A 23,999-nucleotide genomic window follows, 5' to 3' on the forward strand; every position below is an offset into this window, starting at 1 on the left:
CTACCCACTATGTCACAGTGCCGGTGCTGACGTTTGGAGATTTGATTATTGTTTATAGCCTTTGTCTATACTTCTGAGGAACAGTGGTTTTCTGCTGACTACTTGTTGAAGTCTTCATCTAGTGGATGGTTAAGCTTGTGATTATAAAATAAATTGAAAGCATATCACTGCAAAAATTAAAATAAAAATAAGAGGAGGATGGAGGGTGAGAACAGAGAAAAGAGAAAGGGTACAGTGGGAAATATCACTATGCTCTAAAAATTGTATATTTGAAATGTGTTCCTTTTATATAAATAATTTCTTTAAAAAACTGCATTTCTCTCCATTCCACCTTTTTTTTTTTTTAAAAATGATTTTTTTGTTTATTTGAAAATCAGGGTTACACAGAGAGAAGGAGAGAGAGAGAGAATCTTCCATCCTCTTGTTCACTCCCCAAGTGCTACAATGACTAGAGCTAGGCCAGGCTGAAGCCAGAAGCCAGGAGCTTCACCTGGGTCTCCCAATGGATGGCAGGGTCCCAAGTACTCAGTCATTAGCTGCTTTTACCAGGTCATTAGCAGGGAGCTGGATTGGAAATGCAGCTGCCAGGACATGAACTGGTGCCCATATAGGTTGCTAGCTTTGCAGGCAGTGGCTTTACCTGCAACACCTCCCTCCCCACTACCACCTTTTTTATTCTGTCTGTAATCCCTGATTCTATATGCTTCAAACAATGGCAACTAAACATGCAATTCATGCAAAATGGAACAACCAGAAAATATATGTTAAATTTTTGGTCATGCCCTAATGCCATCTAAATGAACTCATAAAGGAAGGGATTATTCTGGTCTGACCACAGTTTCCAGAGCCTGAAGGAGACTGGAGGTTATTATATTATGCTTAATCAACCTTCAAGTCAGAACTTGATTTTACCTGCCTGGAAGCCAGCAGTTGTGTTGGTCTGACTGGGACAGGGTTCAGCCAGTTTGGGTTGAGTTGTTGCAATAGAAAAAATACTATTTCTTGCACAGAATCATACAGAAGAAAATGCTTTCTAGATATATGTCTGAAACAGACTTAATAAACTGCCTGGTCCTTCCTTACCTTGAACCTCTATTTCTGTAGTTTTTCAAGGATAAGATGTACATTTCTCTTTTTTGTTCACATGTGAAATTTTATTTAAAACTCCCCAAAATATTCTTATGCACTGGAGACATAACAAAATATTCCATTTAAATCAGAAACTAATGCATGAGTGCATCACAGAAATAAATCATTCATATCATTCTGATGTTTAGGGCATCATCGGACCATCTCAAGAAGAGAGGAAAGATGACCATGCTGGCTCACCAGTACCCTTCTTGGATCTTCATCAATGACAGGACATTCATAACCAGGTAACCACACACTTAACATTGTTTACTATCCCTCATCAGTCATTTCAAAGTTTTCTAAACACACTGTAAAATATACTGCATGAGAAGTTGAAAAAACATGTCGCTAAAGTATCCTAACCCATATGCTCTCATGGAACAACCACTCCTATCTCATTATTGGAGCTTAATTTGATAGAGAGCTACATCTCTATTTTAGTACTTAGAACAATACTGAAGAACCACTTTCAGTGAAGGATCAAAGTTACCTCCTCAATCAAAGATTCAACCCAGGGGCAAAAAAAAACAGTGTTTTTTCTTGTGCCTCATAGCACACTTTATTTTTACTGACTCCCTCTTAGCCAATATATAGCAAACATCCACATGTGTTTTCTTATATACAGCAAATAGCACCCTACTTTGCTTTAGAAATAATAGAGGCGGGGACTAAAAACTAAGAGTAAAGATAATAACAAAACCTGGTTGTATGAGAGCAGAGGCTGAGAAAGGGGAAGGTAAAATGATGAAAAACCAAGTGGTCATGACACAGGACCCAAGATATTCAGAGAATGAGAAATAAAAGCAAGTAAACGGTAGAGAGAAGTGAATGTAGGTGATGTAGGGTTGAGAACTGGAAAACTAGAGGGAACAAATATGGTCATGGATGGAATTAAAGCCACAGTTGGAGGATAAGGATGAAGTATAAGAGGTGGGAAGAAGACATGAAGTGAAATGTGGAAGCTATATTCATGCATTCCTCAAATGCTTACTAGCTGTTCACTATGGACAGGTTCTCTGATGGATCCTGAGCATCCACCAATGAGAAGAAAAAAAAACCTCTTGGTCTTGGGGCTATATCCTAAATGGAGGATAGACTCACTATGCAAAATAAATGCTGAAGGGTATGAAGTATAAAAATAAAGGAGGAAAGTGAATAATGAGTACTGGAAGTCAAGAGAAGGAATCCAATTCAAGATAGGTTTTATTTTCAGTAGCCAGAGAAGGTCTGGGTAAAGAGGAAGCATTGGAGGACAAGCTTGAAAAAAATGAACCAGCAAGTCCTGCAGGTGTCTGGTTGCGAATGGTCCAGGCAAACAGAACAGCAAGCCCATTGTCCAGACCCAGGTACATAGCTGCAGTGGTTGAGGAGGCCAGTGTTGGGTAATTAAAGACAGATAGACAGTAGGGAAAGGTGAGGTGAGAGACCACAATGGGACCAGGACATGTATCACTAAGAGACTGGTCTGTCACACTAAATAAGACAAGAAGCCATGGATGGATATTGGGCACATAGGTGACAATGTCAGTCTGTTAAGAAAAGATTGAAGAGGGGATAAAAATGGAAGCAGAAAAACGATGAAGGGACTGATAGTTGAAGATAGAAATAGTAGTGGCTTGGACTAAGGCAGCAGCAGTGAATGTAGGAAAGAAAAATGGCCAGACTCAACATATATTTTGGTTATGAGAGAGAGAGAGAGACCTCCCATCTAGTGATTAACTTTGCGAATGCCCACAATGATTGGGACTGCACCAGGCCAAAGCCAGGAGCCATGAAGTTAATCTAAGTTTCCCATGTAAGTGGCAGGAACCTAATTGTTTGATCTATCGCCTGTTGCCTCCCAAGGTACACATTAGCAGGCAGCTGGAAGTGGGAGCCCGAGCTGGCAATGGAAACCAGAAACTGACACCAGGTGTGGACAACCCAACTGGAGTCTTAACACTAGACAAAATACCTGCCCCCAGATTTTGGACATATTTTGAAGGGAGAGACAATAGGATTTCCTGAAGGGTTACATAGGGAGTGAAAAAAAAAGAATAATCAGGATAATTAAAAATATTTTTCTGTAAGAGTGTGATTAAGATTTCTGAAGCTATAAAATTACAGAAAAAAAAAACAACAAATTTTTGATGTAAGATGGTGGATTCAGTCCTGAATGTGTTACATTGCAGATTGAATAACATCACCAAGTTACACAGGTGACAGTTAATGAAAGCCAAAGGAGATACTATCCACATAAAAGCCAAAATAGACAGCTGGAAGGGTGCTGGAGACAGTTAAAAGATAATCACTTATCTTATTTGCCTCCTCCCAAAGAGGTTATGGAAGGAATACAATGTCTCCAAAGAGACTACGTCAGTATTTCTTTTTGCCCATATGCCTTATGCGAGTGTAAATTGAACCAACCAGGAAAACAGACTTACCACACTAGTAGCAAAGTTCAGAGAAGAAACAGTACACAGGGTTAGAGGAGGATGTGCCAACCTGTGTACTGATTTTCCTGTTCCTCAACTTTTCTTGAGTCGGTTCAGTGCATGAAATCAAGATGCCCATCTCACGTTGCCGAGACATTGCCATACCACTCCCAGGGCCACCTCTCAGTGTGAGTTTACCACCTGTTTTCCTCATCCTATTCCAACTGTGATTCCTGGGGATGACATGGCTTTGTGCATTCAGTTCTTTTAACCTTCCCTTGAGATCAGCTTACAGTCCACTCTCTATAGTCACCAGGCATCCCCTGAAAGCATCCATAGCCCTCTGGAATCCATTGCATTCACTGGCAATTCCATCAGTTAGAATGTTTCTTTCCTAAAAAACATTGACAAATATGATAGAGAAGCCCCCACACCCTCCCTGACTCTTGTCTGCTCTTGGGGGTCTTTCTCATCTTGCTAATACTGGTCATTTGTATGCCATGGTTTTTCTTTGTTCCCTAGGTTCCCCAAATCCCTTGAATCTCCAATTTTGCTAGGATAACTTCATGTTTATTTTTTATCCATTACTTATTTATTTGTTCTGAGAGGCAGAGAACAAGAGAGAGTACACTCCCATCGACTGTTTCCCTCCCCAAATGTCTGCAACAGCTGGAACTGTGTTGACTGAAGCCAGGAGCCAAGAATTCAGTCTGGGTCTCCTATGTGGGTGGCAGGGACCCAACTACTTAAGCCATCACCTGCTGCATTAACAGAAAGCTGCAGTCAGGAGCTGGAGCCAGGCATCAAACCCATGCACTCCAGTGTGGGATGCAAGCATCCTAACCAGCATGTTAACCGTTAGGCAAATGTGTGCCTCATTTTCCATCATCATAGATCCACTGATTCTGTTCCAAATGGCTTTAAATGCCTCTCATTTGTAGCTTTGGCAACAGAGCTGTAACATCTCATCCTGGATCACCACCTTCCCCTCTTCTGCTCATTTGTGCAATAACATGGCTGCCTCTTCATGGAAGTAGACATCTCTCCCACATGCTGACAGTCACCAGGCCACCTTGTTGCTTTCTCTGTAATATTTCAGTTTCCCAGTCTCACTTTTCCCACAAAATCCCCCCAGAGCCTCAGTTAGATTTTAGTTGGTCCTCTTTAATTACTTACATAATTTGGTTTAAAAATATTTACTTTCCAATTATAAAAGTATAAGTATTTTTAATAATTACAGTTACAATTATAATTGTAATTATTATTTCACACACATAGATTAATATAAAAGCAGGGAAAACTAAACATAGAAATGTTAGAGTAAAATGTATCCATGCCTACCACTCAGCAAAAAAGGAAAGACAGTTTAATTTTGACATCTTCCCTTCTTTCTAAGGATGTCATTTTACTTACCTGTGCTCCCACTGTTATCCTCTTTTATACAATTGTCATTGCGTTACAAATAATTCCTTGAGCCTTTAAAATATCTTCACAGTATGATTTTAATAATGTTGTTCCATTCAGTGATAATAAAGACACCGTAATCCCTGAAGTTTGGTTGTCAGAATGGCTTCAGTTTTTTGAATTCACAAGGCTAGTTTACAGAAACACAATTACTGAGTTAAAGTGTACAAGTTAATGTACTGTTACTGTTAAAAATCATTTTTCTTAAAATGTACCATGGGTTCACTTCCCATCTGGCCTTTCTTGTTTCATGCAGGACTTACGCATCTTTTGCATCCTTTGAATTTGAGAGGATGATTTTAAGTGAAACATAGATGACCATTTTTTATTTGAACATTCATGAAAAATAAAACCAACTCATGCAATCTTTGATTTTTCTCAGCACAAATAAAAATATACTTTAAAAAGGAGTCAATTAGAAAAATATTGACAGAAGATGGTAATTTTGAGTAACCCAAAACTTTCTCTTCAGTAATATCTACTAGAACGATTAGTAGTAGCACAATTTTTTTATTTTTCATATGTACTAGTTGTACACATTTATGGGATACAGTGTGATGTTTTAATATACTTTTACAGTGTGCAGAAGTCAAAGCAAGGCAATCAACACTTCCATCTACTTATTCTTACTCTAAGTTTGGGAGCTTTTGCGCTCCTCTCTTCTAGTTTTTCATAAAGTTAAAAAATGTGTCTTGTGAACTGTGATCCTCCACACAGTTGGGGGAATCTATGGATGGAACACTCAAAATTATTCCTTCTATCTCAATCTGTTTTAGCACCCATTTTCCAAACTCCCTTTCTCACTCCTCTCCTTTTCCATTCCAGCCTCTAGGAATCAGTATTCTATGTGCAAACTCACTATATTTTAGCTTTCACATATGAGGGACCTGATTCTTTAAATTTACCAAAATCATGAAAGCAGTGCCTGAATAACTAGTTTGAACAGCCCTCAACCAAAATGTATCTGTCCTTCCTACAAAATAGCTTTCAAGTCAGCACTCTATACTGAAAATATTTTTAATCAATACTTTCCAGTAATTAGCAAAAGAAGAGAAACCAACTATTTTTGAGAACTTATGTGGGTCTTACTATTTGCAGCAAAATACGTTGCAACAAACTCACACAGGTTTTGGAGGATATTTCCAGAGAAGGGTGTGAGAGTCCAGTGACTCTTATTTTCTGTCATATTTTGAACTGGCAGAATGCAGAACCTGTATTTCATCTTCTGTAACCCAGAGCCCCTTCAAGCCCTACAATCCCTATGTTCACTGAGGCTCCAAATGTCAAGATTAAATATTGTAGAAATGTATCACACAAATACTAGACTCAAAGAGAGCGTTTTTCAAAATGTGGCCCAGGAGCCCCCTGCTTCCAGATCAGTTGCTCCTTAACAGTATAGGCCCTTGGCTCCACCCCATAGCCAGTCTGGTGATTCTAACCCATACTGAACCATGGCTCAAAGAGGAAAGGATCAGGAACTTCTGGCTTCCTGACATAAAGAAAACTCCTGGAGCCAGAACAAATCACTGCAAATTTGTAACCAGAAATTACCACTGGGCAACTGTGATAGCCAATGTACACCTCTCCAGCAAACACCCCCCACTCATTTATTTGCTTAACAAACTGTTTTTCAGTTCCCTGTCTATATACTTGCCCTGTTGGTAAACAAGACAGAAATTACCAACTTCTTGGGGAACTTTTCTTTTTCTATATAGAAATACATGAAAACAAATAGTAAAATAGAATTTGCCTAACTGAAAATTTGCTTTCAGTAAATTTCATAAGAGTTAGAAATATTCAATAAAATAAAAGGTCCTACTACTTTTTTTTTCATCTGATATCCCAGTACTTTTTTATTGAGCAAATGGCAAAATGAGTAGGAAGAAAATCTGCAAGAATATACAGGTGAAACTACCACTCTGAAGTATCCTTAGAACATTTACCAAAATAGATGTTGTAGACCATAAAACAAATATTAGTAACTGCATAATATCAAAATGATGGTATACAAATTATGTTCTATACAGCTGGAGACACAGGATCACTCGGGTTCCCACTCACCACTGGCAGCGTAACATTTGTGTCTTAGTGCAGAGTGAGAATTCTTAGCTTAGAAATTTCCTTGTTGAAGGGTGTTGGCACAGGTGAGCTTCATGCTCCAATGACTAAGGTTCTTGCTGCTACTTTCTTGCCTGAGGTCATCACCATTCTACTGCTTTACATGGCAAATAATCTAAGGGAGCTGAGGTTTGTTTTGTTTTGTTTTTTTAAAGGGGGTTTCTTATGGTTGCTTTCACAGTACTTTCTTCTCGGGTAGTAGGATAAAAACAGGGCACTTTGAGGTAAGTGAAGTGCCAGCCCTATATTTAAAAAACAAAAAGAAGTTCAAATCCAGTTTAGAATGCAGATCATATTTCACTCTGTTGGACTTTTTCTAATATCAACCCTTGTAGGCTGTGCCACCTCCAACAGCAGCCCAAAGGCACGTGTGCATTCCTGCCTGCAGTAAACAAGCTTAATTAGCCTGATGTCATAAATTTTTGCAGAAAGTGCATTATTCCGAGCACTTTCTTTTTCCAAGCATATTGGCCAGCACCCTCTGCTTTAACAGAGGAGGCGGCCACCTGCATGTCTAAGCAGAAATAAAAACACAAAGAACCAGTGTTCCAGAGGCTGCCTCCTGCCTGGCTAGGACAGACAGAGGGCAACGTTTGCCCAGGTTCTCTGACCAGGGTCCTCTCTGATCAGAGGCACAGGTGCAGACACCACGTGCCCTTGCTAGTTCTGAAGGAGGTGCCAGACAAAGGAGGACACCACTGCCCTGAAGGCAGTTGAATTTCTGTCTTCAGCTAAGGATAAAGGAGCCCTTTCTGGAGTATTTCTACAAGGAGTCAGGATTTTAAAATCAACCAGAGGCAAATGGTTTGAAACATGTTTAGAGCTATCTCCTTTAAAAGTTAGACTTTTTTTTTTCCACATTGGGATTCTTTGTAAAAACTCACAGTACTCATGGTTGATAATGCAGGGAACACACAAGAAAATTGAATTCAAGAAAGCGGGTAACACATCTTTTACTGTGTCACAATAATGTCCCCCACATATGTGAAAAAGGACATTTCTTCAGCTTTATGTATAGCTGATATTTTTCTTTCTTTCTTTTTTAATTTATTTGACAGGTAGAATTATAGACAGAGAGAGAGACAGAGAGAAAAGTCTTCCTTCCGTTGGTTCACTCCCCAAATGGCCGCTATGGCCGGCACTGCGCTGATCTGAAGCCAGGAGCCAGATGCCTCCTCCTGGTCTCCCATGCAGGTGCAGGGACCCAAGCACTTGGGCCATCCTCCACTGCCCTCCCGGGCCACAGCAGAGAGCTGGACTGGAAGAGCAGCAACGGGACTAGAACCCAGTGCCCATATGGGATGCCAGCACCGAAGGCAGAGGATTAACCAAGTGAGCCATGGCGCCGGCCCCATATAGCTGATATTTTTCAATAAGAACTTAGTGCTCGGTGAACTCAGGGGGTTTCCATAGCCTTGGCAGTTCATGACAAGAGCCTAGGGTGATTACTGAGGCCATAAACAAGAGTGTCAATTTGTTAAGTCAACAACAGGAGTCACTGTGCACTTACTCCTCATGTAGGATCTCTGTCCTTAGTGTGCTATACATTGTGATTTAATGCTATAACTAGTACTCAAACAGTATTTTACACTTTATATTTCTATGTGGGAGCAAACTGTTGAAATCTTTACTTAATGTATGCTAAACTGATCTGTATATAAAGAGAATAGAAAATGAATCATGATGTGAATGGAAGGGGCGAGGGAGTGGGAAAGGGGAGGGTTGCGGGTGGGATGAAGTCCTTGGGTGGGGGGAAGCCATTGTAATCCATAAGCTGTACTTTGGAAATTTATAGTGATTAAATAAAAGTTAAAAAAAAAAAGAACTTAGTGCTAATAGTCATTGAGCATATCAGTATGACTGGCCTGTTATTCCAAGTAAAATTCATCTCCTCCACTGTTACCTATTATCATTTAGTGAGTTTAAAAACCAGATTGTTCTAACATACACTGAAACTGCTTCCATGGAAAGTCTGTTTACTCCAGAAATATATTACATGTATAAAATTTACTTGAATTCTTTTTTTTAACTTTTATTTAATGAATATAAATTTCCAAAGTACAGCTTATGGATTACAATGGCTTCCCCCCATAACTTCCCATAACTTTCCTTCCACCCGCAACCCTCCCCTTTCCTGCTCTCTCTCCCCTTCCATTCACATCAAGATTCATTTTCAATTATCTTTATATACAGAAGATCAGTTTAACATATATTAAGTAAAGGTTTCAACAGTTTGCACCCACATAGAAACACAAAGTGAAAAATACTGTTTGAGTACTAGTTATAGCATTGAATCACAATGTACGGCACATTAAGGACAGAGATCCTACATGAGGAGTAAGTGCACAGTGACTCCTGTTGTTGACTTAACAAATTGACACTCTTGTTTATGGCATCAGAATCACCCTAGGCTCTTGTCATGAGTTGCCAAGGCTATGGAAGCCTTTTGAGTTCACCGACTCTGATCATATTTAGACAAGGTCGTAATCAAAGTGGAAGTTCTCTCCTCCCTTCAGAGAAAGGTACCTCCTTCTTTGATGACCTGTTCTTTCCACTGGGATCTCACTCACGGAGATCTTTCATTTAGGTCAATTTTTTTTTTTTTTTTTTTTTTTTTTGCCAGAGTGTCTTGGCTTTCCATGCCTGAAATACTCTCATGGGCTTTTCAGCTGGATCCGCATGCCTTAAGGGCTGATTCTGAGGCCAGAGTGCTGTTTAGGACATCTGCCATTCTATGGGTCTGCTGTGTATCTCGCTTCCCATGATGGATTGTTCTCTCCCTTTTTTATTCTATCAGCTAGTATTTGCTGACACTAGTCTTGTTTATGTGCTCCCTTTGGCTCTTAGTCCTATCATTATGATCAATTGTGAACAGAAATTGATCACTTGGACTAGTGAGATGGCATTGGTACATGCCACCTTGATGGGATTGAATTGGAATCCCCTGGTATGTTTCTAACTGTACTGTTTGGGGCAAGTCAGCTTGAGCATGTCCCAAATTGTACATCTCTTCCCTCTCTTATTCCCACTCTTATATTTAACAGCGATCACTTTTCAGTTAAGTTTCAACACTTAAGAATAACTGTGTATTGGTTACAGTATTCAACCAAAAGTATTAAGTAGAACAAACAAAAATACTAAGAGGGATAACGTATTAAGTTGTTCATCAACAGTCATGGCAAGGGCTGATCAAGTCACATGTATAAAATTTACTTGAATTCTTGTAAGTGTTAGCTACACAAATGAAAGCCGCCTCCCCCCACTCCCCACAGGGTAGATCAGCATTCAGTCTTCTATATCTTATTCCCTAAACAAATGAGTCTGCCTTCTGAAGCTGCAGAGCTCAAACCAGAGTCTTCCTCGGAACCGCTTGGAGGGCCTTTTAAACTCTAGGTGCCTGGGCCTGTTAAACTCTAGGTGGTGCAGGTGCTGCTGGTCTGAGGATCACAGTCTGGGAACCGCAGGTCCACATTAGCAGGAAACTGGACTCAGGTGCTGCAGCCAGATATTGGACCCAGCAGCTCTGACGTTGGGACATGGGTGTCCTAACCAGCTAACTTGCTAGGTCAAATGTCCACCCCTTCAGTCACTTAAAAGAATAAAATCACTTGGATTCTCAGTACCCTAAGAGGTAAGAAAGTGGATCTCCAAGTGTGATTCCTGAAATAGTGGCTTCAGGGTTGCCTGGGCATGTGTTTGGAAGGCAAATTCTGAGGACTCCTCCAGGCGTGTCCAGTGAGTAATTCTGGGGGTGCAGCACAACAGTCTGTGTTTCAACGAGCCTTTCAGGTGACTGTGCCCCACGTTCAGAACCCCTTGTTGTGAGTGCAAGTTGAAAACCCCTTTGTCCAATCCAATGATACGGACTCCAGGGCTTTATGTTGTCCATGCATACAGGGTATATGTTTTTTCTACAGCTTCCCCCACTATTTCCTTAGGCACTAAATGTTTCTTAATCTGTTCTCTCCCAAGCAATCGGCTACAACAACAAATACATTTTCACCTAAGGGCGTGTCAAGCCCCTATTTTTGGACTACAATCAAAATATAAAAATTAGCACAGACTTGTGAAAGTGTCCAGGCTGTGAGCCGTGTTTTCTGTGTGTTTTGGGCCAAAGGAGATTAGACAGCCAGGGCTTCCCTCGCTCTTTCTTTCCTGTCCCCTTGGTGGCCCCGGTGGCCCCTCGGAAGCCAGCTGCTTGTGATAAGAGAAACCAGGGACTGCTGTGGCACCCGCTCATTGCTGCTGCCAACCACAACCGTAGGTTGTAAATTTTCAGAAATTGTCATCTTAACCTTCAGAAGCCAAACACAGAGTGAAAGGGAATACTTAAGTGCTTCTCCTCACTGAAAGTCACAACATGCTAGGTTGTGAAAAACACTGAATGCCCATAATGAAGAGATCTCTTTAAAAATTGTCAGATGTCAGATCTAGAGCATGCGTCTGCTTTCATCAGAAGAACAAACATTGACAAAAAATATGTAACCCTCCTTTGCCTTCCCGAGTTAGCTTCCTCGCCATATCTTATCAACATGCAGTGACACAGTTCCAAGTCACTATAGCCCCTCTCAGGTGGGAGAGTTTTCATGGATAGAACATTCTGGAGGTTTTCCTTGTTTTGTACCTACTGACCAACCACCACTTCAAGTTTCTTTACAATACTATGAAATTATTCCTTAATCTTTAATCCTTTAGCTCTTATCTGGGTGGGTCCTAGAAGTTGAGGACCATTAAGGGTGCCAGGCCCATTTTTTATAAAGGGAAATCTTGTTCTTTAAAAAAAAAAAAAAAAAAAAGAATGTCCCAGAAAATACAAAGTTACAAAATAGCGAAAAATAGCCAGAAGCAGTGGGAGGGTGCTTCTGTGTCCAAATGAGACAAGGGTGGCTCTATCACACCATGGTTAGATCCCTGGAGATCATGTGAAACTCCCAGGTCCTTCTTATCATCGGTAGTCAGCAGTAGGAGCAGCAGAAGGAGGTAAGGACGAGGACAGAACTGCTTGGAAGAACAGAGCAAACAAATCACAAGTGCCAGCATCCCCACCATAGTTCACAGTATTCCATCCTCAGCCATAGTTCATAGTATTGCAGCAGGGCTGCTGGAAAAGTCAAATGTTTTGTTCTTCACAAAGGGCAGCCCCTTTGGCACATGTGCCCTGCCCAGGGCTTTGAAGTCCAGAGAGGTGCGCAGAACTCTGGCCTCCTGATAATTCAGGACCTGTGTTTTCACCTCAGTTGAGATAGAGACAGACTTCTTCTCCCCCAGCTTGTCAGTTTTCAGATCTTGGAACCTGATCGCTGCATTTGCAATGGAAATGAGAATAACCCACTTTGCTGGCTGAGGGAGGTCTCTGTGCTAAGGGTGAAAGGCACTCTTTTTCCTTCATCTTCTGAGCCAGCAGATGAGGGCAAAGGCAAGGGGAGCTGCCGCTATGGCTGCTGATGGAAAAGGAGCTGCCCAAGTGTGCAGCTGTGATGCCAAGGATATGTTGATTCACGTGGATAAAGTGGGTTCAGAGAATTCCGTCCGTGCTTGCAGACATCAGGAGAATGGGATGACATTTTGTCTTGGCAGATTGCTTCATGTCTTGGCTTTATCTGTTGTCATAGTTCCTGATTCCATCTTTCCAAAAAACACACAGGTTTGTATTATATTTAAATGGATGGGAAACTACAGGGAAAAACCATGAATGCATTACACATTTATTATAAAGAGGCTGCAAAGTTTCCAGAGTCGTAACTCATGATATAAAACCACAACCTTCATTCCTAGCAAATAATCCATTTTTATGACCTTTGTATGTTTCATTCCTAGTTACTTAATAAAAACATACAAAAAGTTTTCAATTCAGTTCTTTGACCCTAATAATTGAAACATTTTAGTAATCTCATTGTGAACAAAATTCATGGGGGAAAAACTGAAAGTGCAAGAGAATAAGCTACTGCTTTTAATCTGCTTCAGTTTTTCATCCGCTGAAGGGACCGGCGCAAATGCTCAAGATTCCTGCTCTTAAAGAGGAGCGCATGCGCAGCGGAACGCTGCTGTCTTCAGGCAGTGGAGGGGCTGCCTGACTTGCGCCATGAGCATTTTTCAGTAGTCTCTAAGCAGCAGAAGGAACACAGACGCAGGAAGTGCAGCTAAGTACGGCCAAAGGTCAAATCGTCTTTGGCAGCTCTCTTGACATCACGCGGTCGTCTCTGAACGTTATGCTGGGGTACAGCCTACCATAGCATTTCTGCTTTCCCTGAATGGCTCCAGGTAAATCATAATTAAAACAAGAGGGAAGCTTGCTACAACAACTACCTGTCATCCCTTCTGTCTGAGGATATGAGCCTAATTCACAACCACCCAGCAGCCCATGGTTATGCTTATTATAGTTTTACAAAATCTAATAAAAATGGTGCCTTCTAAATTGTTCTGGCTATATTGCCTGATAAGATTGAGGAACTCATTTCTTGCTAAATCCATTACTCACGATGCACGTCATTCTGCGGGTAATTCCCCATCTGCTGAGCGGCTGCAACTCAAGCCACAGAGTACAAAGTACACCTGACCTTTTAACAGTTAGCCCTGGGTCCGCCCTTCCTCATTCACACCAAGAGACTGCCTTTTTAAAGGAACAGGAGCCCGGAGTCTCCTCAGCACCCTTCCCTGACCCTGACACCCTGTGGAAAGTCTCTCCTGGCCCACCCTCTTCCCAGAGTTGTGATGAAGAATTCTAGGCACCTGTCAGCATCTGCAGGCTCCTCAGCACTGCTGGTGGCAGACACTCAGCGTCCGGCATGGAGAAACGTATGATTCGATCCGGTCCTTCAGTTAGAAATGCAAAGTATAGCATTCCTCAGTTCAGTGAAAAAAAATCCACATTACATGGTGCGTGACGATTTTAAATTTTAAAAAATATATATTTATATGAGAGGCAGTGAGAAAGAGTACTTCCACTCACTGGTTCACTCCCCAGATGCCCATCAGGAGCTTGGAACACCAGCCGGCTCTCTCACATGGATGGCAGGAACCCAGCCACTTGAGCCGTCACCTACTGCCTCATAGGAGAGAAGACAGCTGGTGTCAACAGCTGGAGCATCAAAACCAGATACTCTGATGTGGGACATGGGCATCCCACCTGGTGTCTCCACTGCTAGGCGAACACTGCCCCTGCAATGATGCTTTTCAAATCCTTCTTACATACTGTGTTCCAAAACACCACGGCTTCTCCTCAGAAAATCCATTTCTGTATGTCGCATGCATAGATTACCTTTGAACGCTGTGTCTATTTCTTGGACATCTTGTAGCTTCTAGACATCTCTAGTTATTAAACAAAGAAGATCAGATGCAGAATCTGTTTCTCACACCCATTTTAAAACAGTCCCAGGGCAATGGAACAGTCTACATTAAGCAGCTGATCTACCCTGGGTGGGGAACTCTTCTAGAGTTGACAGGAAAAGGTATATACATTTTTTCTTTTCTATTCTTTCTTTTACTTTCTTCTCCTTTTTCTGTAGAGGGGAATCCATTTAAAGAAATTTCTTATCTTTTTAAAGATGTATTTATTTATTTGAAAGTCAGAGTTATACAGAGAGAAGGAAAGACAGAGAGAGAGAGAGAGGTCTTCCATTCGCTGGTTCACTCTCCAATTGGCCGCAATGGCTGGAGCTGCGCTGATCTGAAGCCAGGAGCCAGGAGCTTTTTCTGGGTCTCCCACATGGGTACAGGAGCCCAAGGGCTTGGGCCATCTTCTACTGCTTTCCAAGGCCACAGCAGAGAGCTGGATCGGAAGTGAAGCAGTTGGGACTCGAATGGTGCCCATATGGGATGCTTGCACTGCAAGCGGCAGCTTTACCCACTATGCCACAGTGCCAGCCCCAAAAGAAATTTCTTAAAATTACCAGTGACCTGCATAGTGTATATTAAACCCTGTCCCTTTCCTAAAAATTGCTTGGTTAACATCTTCAATTGGCTTTGAATCCCGTAAACCATACAGTTCTCGTGTTACAGTTATTTGGCTTTCCTTCTAGATTTTAGGTCCCTCCATCTTTGTGGGACATTTGAAAGTTTTTCCATGAAACACCAGACCCGGTCCTGCACCTGCACCCCACGGTTTTGCAGTGGCCTTGCTCATCCCACTGCCCCCATCTGTGGTTGTGCTGAAATCGTTCCTTCAGACTCTCCTGATGTTCATCGTGTCTGTCTCCTGCCTAGAACCTCCAACAGCTCCCCATTGTGTGAAAAGTAAATTCTGAATTTCTTAAAATGGTTCACAGGACTCATTACATGTCAGACTCATAGAATCCCAACTCTGAGTTTCTTCTACAAATGACAGAAGTAGCTGCTCGTCCCTGGTCTTTCCTTGCCATGTAAGCTCTTCCCACTCTTCTTGTTTAATTATTACCCACCGAGGTTCACCCTAGGCTGCAGTGATCTCTTAAAGCTCTCCCTACCTGTGAGGGTGACCAGGACCTCTTAACTCTGCTTACACGGGGCCTCTGGCATGTAGGAATGACCGGCTATTAGTACAGGCCCTCTTGTAGAGACTACATTGTGAATCATCACAGATACAGAGAATCAATTTGTCAGCAGCTCTTCAACTCCTCATGCCCGTTGGCCATGTCATACCAGAAGTAGATAGGTTGTCATTTTCTTTCCATTGTTTATATTAGACTCATATCACCAGGCACACAAGCCAACCATCTTCAAAAGTTCCTCTGGAGACCAGCATTTGACCCAGTTGTTAGGATGCCTGCGACTCACATCAGAGTGCCAGGGCTTTGGTCCTGACTCCAGCTTCCTCCTAATGCACACCCTGGAAGGCAGCAGGTGATGGCCCAAGTGATTGGGTCCCTGACATCCACATGGGAAAACTGGATTCAGCTGCCAGCTCCCAGCTTCTTTCTGGCCCAGTCTCACCCATTTTGTGCATTTGGGGAATGAACCAGCACATGGGAGCTCTGTTTGTCCCTGTCTCTCTCAGTCTCTCCCTCTCTCTTTCTACCTCTCAAATTAAAAAAGCGGTTCCTGTTGGAAGGTATGTGCAAAAGACAAAGTAAATGTTTGGAATTCACCTTCACTATTGCTGTAGTTGTTCATGAAACTCTGAATTTTCTTTCCTAGTTCCTCACTTTACTTTGTGTTATTAACTTACCTAATTTTATTCCAATATTTTAGTTCACTGTGTTCCAACCTATTTTTTATTTTCAATCACAAATGGTAATTGTATATGAAGCAGGTGTGAGATTTCAACATATGCATACACAGGGCATCCTGATGATATCAGAAAATCTAGCAGTTCCATCTCCTTATCATTTCTTTATGAGCCTTGGAGCTCCTCTGTCCTTGTTCTTTAGAAAATGCAAAATGTGTTATTGTGGCCAGAATCTCTCTAACTGGCCTATGCTGCGCTAGAAATGATTCCTTCTAGCAATTGTTTTTGTCCTCCAGCACACCATTAGTTCTTAATCAAAAAGATCCTGCTCTTGGTGAGAAAGATGGGGAAGATTTCCTTGGTATCCAGTGTCACACAATGGATTATGTTTTGGCAGACTTTCTCTGCATGGGGCCAAAGTATAAATATTTTAAGCTTTGTCTACCATATGGTTGCTGTCACCACTATGTGACTCTGTGGTAGGGGTGGGAGAGCAGAGCATCCATAGATGACCAGCAAACCGATGGGTGTGGCTCTATTCCAACAAAACGTTATTTACAAACACAGATAGGCAGGGCCATCACCTGCTAGCTCCCTGGGTCATTTAGAGACATATTCCAGTTGAAGATTTTGTTAAACTCTGTGCAAGTACAGAAATGCTTTCCTCTACACACAATTCTGGGGTACCTATTTTGAGGGCTACTTGTACCAGACCACTAAATACAGAAACAGAAGCTGAGGGAGTAGCATTATGTAAAACTTCATTTGCTTTCATAAGGACTCTCATAGCTCAGCATATTAGGAGTTGCATCCCAAGTGAACCTGAAATTTCTGTCTGGAACTAAAAAAGAAGAGCTATAAAAGTGCTCCTGTTCTTTGCCAGGAGCATAATTTGCAGAAAAAAAATCCCACAGCAATGAGCCCGAGGGAACAAAATCAGTGTGCCCAATGATATTTAGAACAGAAATATTCATTAACATTAAAAATTGAAAGGAACCCAGTTGGAAAATTGAACAATAGCATGGAGGCCATCTGTAGAATCTGTTTTATATGGTAATTGTGTGGAGTGTATTGATCCTTGGAAATGTGCATGTTGAAAATTACAATTGAGACAAGTCCAATGGGAAAAGTATTTTACATTATTTCAAATGTATAAAAATCTTTATAGAAGAGACCTGTCATTCACTGTTCAGGAAGTAGGAGCCCACTAGGAGCAGTGAGAAACCACCTGCCTTCCCAAAGCTGCTCATCTGAGAGGGATTCAGATGTTGAAGGGCAAAGGGATTTTAGTGAGAAAAATAGTTGGAATTTTAATTTCATGGGAATTTTTTCCCTATAAAATTCCCTAATATAAAAAAGACTTCCCCCTTTGTTCCTTATTGTACCAGACCATTAAATAAAGTTGAGGAATAAAGCTTTTCTGATAATTTTTAAAAGTTTCAGGCTGGCACATAAAAATTGTACATATTTATGGGACATCATGTGATATTTTGATGGATATATACACTGTATAATGTTCATATCGGGATACACATATCTGCTTAAACATTTATTATTTCATTATTATGAAAACATTCAAAAATCCTTCTAGTTTTTTTCTTTTGGAAAAAATATACCATAGATTATCATTATCTGTAGCCACCCTACTGTGCAACAGAGCACTAGTAACTTGGAGCCGGTTAATCAGCCTTCCCCATCTCTTCCTCCCGCTATTCTCCCAGCCTCTGGTAAGCCCCATTCCACTCTCACCTTCTGTGAGGCCCACAGTTTTAGAGTCCACATATGAGTGAGATTGTATGATACTTATCTTTCAGTGCCTGACTTACTTCACTTAAGAATTTGTTACTAATAGCATTTAGCCAGAGATTATTGAATTCATACCATGTGCAAAGTACTCTTCCTGGCACAGAATATGGTGTGAGCAAAATGTACAAGCACCTCTTCCCTCTTGGAGGTACAGAATATAGATGAATAAGTATGGTGTATAGAAAGTTAGATGTGACTCCGGGAAGATGCAAAAGAAAGCAGAATGTTGAAGGGATGCAGACTTTTAGACTGGGTGATGTCGAAGGCCACGTTGAGAAGGGAACCTTTGATTAAATGGTTAAAGAAGATGAATGAGCTAGCGATGGGATGATGTAGGGTTGAGTCACTGTCTTTCTGAGAAGGATTAACAAACCAAGGCCCTGGCATTAGAGTATGATCAGAGCATTCAAAGCTAAGTGTAGATAGTGAAGAAAGAATAATAGGAAATGAGAAGGAAGAGATAACAGAAGGCCTGGTCACACCTAGCCTTTTAAGTCATTGTTTGGATTATAAGGATGTTTTTATTCTGAAAATTGAGCAAGACATTGGAGCGTTCTGAGCTAAAGAGAGGGAGAGTCAGTGTTACACTAAAATAGTATTTGCTGTTGAGATTAGACAGCTACAGGGAGGATTTTTGGGGACTGTTACTGTAATCCAGGTGAGAGATCTCAAGAATTGGCAACATGGGTGGAAGGATGGCGGTGTGGCAGGAATCAGTGTCTCAGCGCCAGAACCCACCTGCCACTTAGAGTGAAATAATCCAGGAGAAGCAACCATTCCTTGACCATTGCTTTCTCTCCAGTAGGAAGCACAGTGTCAGGTGCATAACAGATGGGTACCTTAACATCCGTTAAATGTTGCCAAACAGAAGTGTTGTGAAACCCAATGACTATTTCATGGCTGCCTCTCCCCACTAGCACTCCCTCCTCACCACTCTTGGCCCATTTTTCATGCTTTAGTTATTTATCTCTGAGTTAACACCTTCATTGTTTGTTAAGTTATGAGAAGGCTTCAGTTTTCAAATCACTGGCATTAAGTCAAAATGACAGAACCATAAAGATTTCATTGAATCACTTTTTTTCTCTCATTCTCTATGAATTGAAAGTATTATTATTACCTTTCACTGCTAAGAAGCCCAAGAATGACTGGAACATCTTTTTTTTTTTTTTTTTTTTTTTTTAGGGAACAACTGAATTCTTTATTGGAGACCTATAATGTTTTTTATGGAAACCAGAAAAATCTGCATATTTTATATGGACAGGTAAGCCCATCAAAGAAATGTAATAGAATTTGACTCACAGGGGAAAAAAAAAACTATGAATGTACTGAGGAATCAGGACGAGTTAGAGTCTATGTTCTGGCAGCACAAATGGCCTGGGAGAAGCAAGTGAATCCTTAACTTGATTTTGATTTTGATTTTAGGCCTGGAACATCTATGATTTTTTAAGTGTTTTTGGGATAGGAAAGCATTTAAAAATAATTTTAATGACATAGTTAATTTATATTTTATTTATTTATCTTTATTTGAGAGGCAGTGAGAGAGGGATGGAGAAGTGAATGAGAGACAGTTGTGCTCCTGCCCCCTGTTTGATACGCAGATGCCTATAACAGGTGAAACTGAGCCAGGTCAGGCCAGGAGCCCTGAATTCAATACAGGTCTCCCATGGGAGTGGTAGGCACTCAAGCTTTTTAACCATCCCTGCTGCCTCCCAGAGTCTGACAGGTGGGAAGCCAAAACTAGGAGCCAGAGCCAGGGATCAAACTATGTCATACTAATAGCAGATTTTTTAGATGTTGAAGAAATCACCCAGGGAGATCCTGAAGCTAGAATGTATTTTTTTTAAGATTTATTTGAAAGAGTTGCAGAGAGAGGTAGAGACAGAGAGAGAGGTCTTCCATCCAATGGTTCACTTCCCCAGATGGCTGCAACGGCCGGAGCTACGCTGATCCAAAGCCAGGAGCCAGGAGCCAGGAGCTTCTTCCAGGCCTCCCACGTGGGTGCAGGGGCCCAAGGACTCAGGCCATCTTCCATTGCCTTCCCAGGCCATAGCATAGAGCTGGATCAGAAGAGGAGCAGCTAGAACCGGTGCCCATATGGGATGCCGGCGCTTCAGGCCAGGGCTTTAACCCACTATGCCACAGTGCCAGCCCCCACTAGAATGTATTTTTAGGGATGCAACTGGCACATGACTGTACCAAGTGGCCTTAGGTTTGCTTTCCTTCCTTCTTCCCTCCCTCCCTCCCGCCCTCCCTTCCTTCCTTCCTTTTCTCTCTCTCTCTCTTTCTGTCTTTCCTTTCATTCTCTACCTCTCCTCCCTCCACCTTCCTCTTCCTCCTCCTCCTCTTTCTCCTCCAACTCCTCTTGCTTCTCCTGTTTCCCTTTGGATATTTTTTTCTCTGTCTCTCCACTGAGTCTTATATAAGAATGAGGCTTACTTCACATGCTTACATTGTCCTGGCCCTAGGGAACATTAGAATTTATTACTCCTGATTTAAATCTTCAAATCTGATGACACAGAATGGAATTTAGGCTACCAGGATTTGGCTGGAATCTGCAGGTTGGAAAGAAGGAAATTTATAAAGCACTCTGGCCTTCACTACTGTGTTTAAGTGATTCACTCTACTTGGGTATTTCAATTAACTTTTTAATTTAATAAAATACTGGAGGAAATTACTAGTGCCTTTATAAAGAACTGTGTCTAATTTTAAATTATTTCAATATTGTCCTATATCTTAGATCTTTAGTTTGCATAATATTAAAATATAAAATTTAGAAAAAACATCAAAATTTTAGGAGTTTTGGGAGTTTCTGCAAAATTCATAAGTTTGTTTCCCCAGGGGAAATACTTGAGTTCTCTTCTTAAGGATTTTATTAAAACATCAGATTCTCAGAGTCACAGCAAATGCATGATAATGACTACAACACAATTCTCATCAATTTTCATGTTAATGTGTTATTAATACAAAGAGAACAAATTCAATGCAGTTCATACATACAATTCTTTTTTTTAAGATTTTATGTATTTATTTGAGAGGTAGAGTTACAGACAGAGAGAGAGAGAAAGGTCTTCCATCTGCTGACTCACTCCACAGATGGCCCCAACAGGCAGAGCTGGGTTGATCCGAATCCAGGAGCCAGGAGTTTTTCTAGGTCTCCCACACAGATGCAGGGGCCCAAGCACGTGGGCCATCTTCTACTGTTTTCCCAGGCCATAGGAGAACTTAATTGGAAGAGGAGGAGCCGGGACATGAACCAGTGCCCATATGGAATGCTTATGCTGCAGGTGGAGGCTTAGCCCACTAAGCCACAGCAGCAATTCTAAGAGTATAATAATATGTCCCTTCCTTCCTCCTTCGCTCCCGCCACCCCCTTTTTGCTTTGCTTTTTAAAATATTTTCAAGATTACATTTTTTTATAGATTTTATTTATTTATTTGAGAGTTAGAGTTACAGACAGTGAGAGGGAGAGACAGAGAGAAAGGTCTTCCGTCCGCTTGTTCACTCCCTAGATGGCCACAATGGCTGGAGTTACACCAATCCGAATCCAGGAACCAGGAGTTTCTCCTGGTCTCCCAGGTAGGAGCAGGGGCCCAGGGACTAAGCCATCTTCTATTGCTTTCTCAGGCCATATCAGAGAGCTGGATGAAAAAAGGAGCAGCCAGGACTAGAACCGGTGACCATATGGGATGCTGGCGCCACAGGTGGAGGATTAACCTGTGCCACAGCACCAGCTCCAGAGGTTACATTTTTATCTATGTAAAAATTAAGAATGGGGACAGGAAAGGAATGAGGAGAAAGGGTAGGGGCATAGGTGGGAGGTAGGGTGGTGGGGGAAGTTATCACCATGTTCCTGAATCTGTATATAGCAAATGCATGAAATTTGTATACCTTAAATAAATTTTAAAAAAAGAAGTAGCATTTTAAATACACATTATAATCAAAGGCCTAATGCTCCACTAAATAAAGAGTTCAACAAATGAAATGTAAAAAAGATTCTAGTTTAGCAGAAATATAGGCAAGGACTATACATAATAATCCAATAAAAATATGTCAAGTTCAGTAATATACAGTAAATTTTAAAATCACAAATCATTAAATCTATAGTAGTATATCATTCTTAATCATTTAGCAAAGATATAAAGCAAAGTTTAGCAAATCTGTACTTGCAGCAATACTGATAAACAAAGGCATCTCTCTCCTTCTCTCTCTGATTTTTAGCAATCAGGGAAATGCAAGTCAAAATCACAATGAGGTATCACCTCATCCCCGTCAGAATGGCTAGTATCCACAGTTACATATGCTGCCCAGGAGTTGAGAAAGGGGAACTCTGTACACTGTATCAGGCAATGTAAATTAGTACAGCTCCTGGGGAAAACAGTATGGAGACTTCTTTAAAAACTAGAAATACACTTGTCATATGATCCCACTATTGAGTACATACCCAAAAGACACAAACACATCGTATCAAAGAGATACCTGCACCACCATGTTTATAGTAGCACTATTCACAACAGTAAAAATACGGAATCAACCAAAGTACCCCATGTCAGGTAAATGAAAAAGAAAATGTGAGATAGATAGGTTGATAGATAGATAGATAATGAATGTCACTGTTATAAAAAAGAATGAAGTTCTATCATTTGCATCAAAATGGATTCAACTGGAGGACATCACATTGACTTAAATAAGGTATACACAGAAAGACAAATACTACACATTCTCCTTTATATGTGAGAGCCAAAATTGAAAACAGAAAATCTTTGAGCTCTGATTTAGAACACTTAAGTTGAAGCATGGCCTTTCCAGTTCTGAGTTCCTGTTTACAATGTAAAAGCTATTTAATTTTTTAAAATGCATAGTTTCATATTTTATATATTTTAAAAAACCAAACAAGGTGAAGTGTACAGTAAGGTTATCACATTGCTTAATATTTCAATCTTTGCTCACTGGTCAATAAAGTCAGAATTCAGAATTTTGCAAATCTTCTGACTTAGAAGTGATGGAAACTATTAAAAGAGGCAGTCCATGGTTGATAATATATAACTTTCATCATCTCTCATGATTGAATCAATTACTTAAGCAAATATTTATTGAGTGTATACCATGCCCTGGACACCCTCTAAAGCTAAAGTTGTGGTGGTGAAGGAATGAGACTACAGAATGGCCAACTCCCTGCTGCCCACATTCTAGTACAAAAGATGGACAAGAAACAAAGGGAGAAAAATGTCTGTTATGACGCATGATGATAGGGACTCCATATAGCAAAACAAAGAAGAGGACTCAGAGATGTCCCTGGGAAAGGTGTAAGGGGAGACGGGTACTGAAAGACAGAGACTGAAAGGAGGCAGTGAATGATGGAGAGGTCTGTGGAGCAGGCATTCCAGACAGAGACAGCAACTGGAACTAAGGGCTGAGCCGTGCTAGTGTGGTTGAGGTGCAGCATGGAAGCCACTCTGGGAGGAGCCCTGTGAGAACAGGAAAGCAGGAGTCAGGGAAGCTGGAGAGGTAACTGAGCAGAGAAACGTTCCAGAGTACATAGGATCCTTTAGCTAGATCACTGTGAAGTCTCTAGCCCATACTTGGGGTGAGCTGGGAGGCCATTGGAGGATTTGAATAGAACAAAAGCATTAGCTAAATCACATTTTCAAAGGATCTCTCTAGTTACTGGGAATATTTGGGGTTGGGAGAGGCAAGGGAAGAATGAGATAGACCAGAGAGAAAAGGAGTACAATAACCCAGGCAAGTGATTACAGTAATGAGGACCAGAGTGGAAGTAGAAGTGGTGAGATGGGGCCACATTAAGGACATATTTTAATGTAGTGCTAACAGGAAGTGTCAGCTGTGAAAGAAAGATTATGGGTAGCACTAAACTTTTTGGCCTAAGCAACTGGAAGGATGAGGGTGCTATTTACAAAGCCAGAGAT

At 41.1% G+C, this 23,999-nt stretch overlaps 1 protein-coding gene across 2 annotated transcripts in view; it reads left to right on the top strand.

Annotated features, from left to right (window-relative positions):
• RASSF6 (Ras association domain family member 6) overlaps positions 1-23,999 on the top strand; it is a 51,158-nt gene that overhangs the window by 10,239 nt on the left and 16,920 nt on the right. Inside the window, exons 2-3 of one of the 2 annotated variants that reach the window (XM_008267756.4) lie at positions 1,278-1,376; positions 19,258-19,336. In XM_008267756.4, coding sequence (XP_008265978.2) covers positions 1,312-1,376; positions 19,258-19,336 — 144 coding nt within the window. In that variant the 5' untranslated portion in view covers positions 1,278-1,311. The remainder of the gene's footprint in view (positions 1-1,277; positions 1,377-19,257; positions 19,337-23,999) is intronic. The other variant, XM_051820216.2, reaches the window with a different exon arrangement.

The sequence above is a fragment of the Oryctolagus cuniculus genome, chromosome 8 (genome assembly GCF_964237555.1).
Source record: "Oryctolagus cuniculus chromosome 8, mOryCun1.1, whole genome shotgun sequence".
NCBI lineage: Eukaryota > Metazoa > Chordata > Mammalia > Lagomorpha > Leporidae > Oryctolagus > Oryctolagus cuniculus.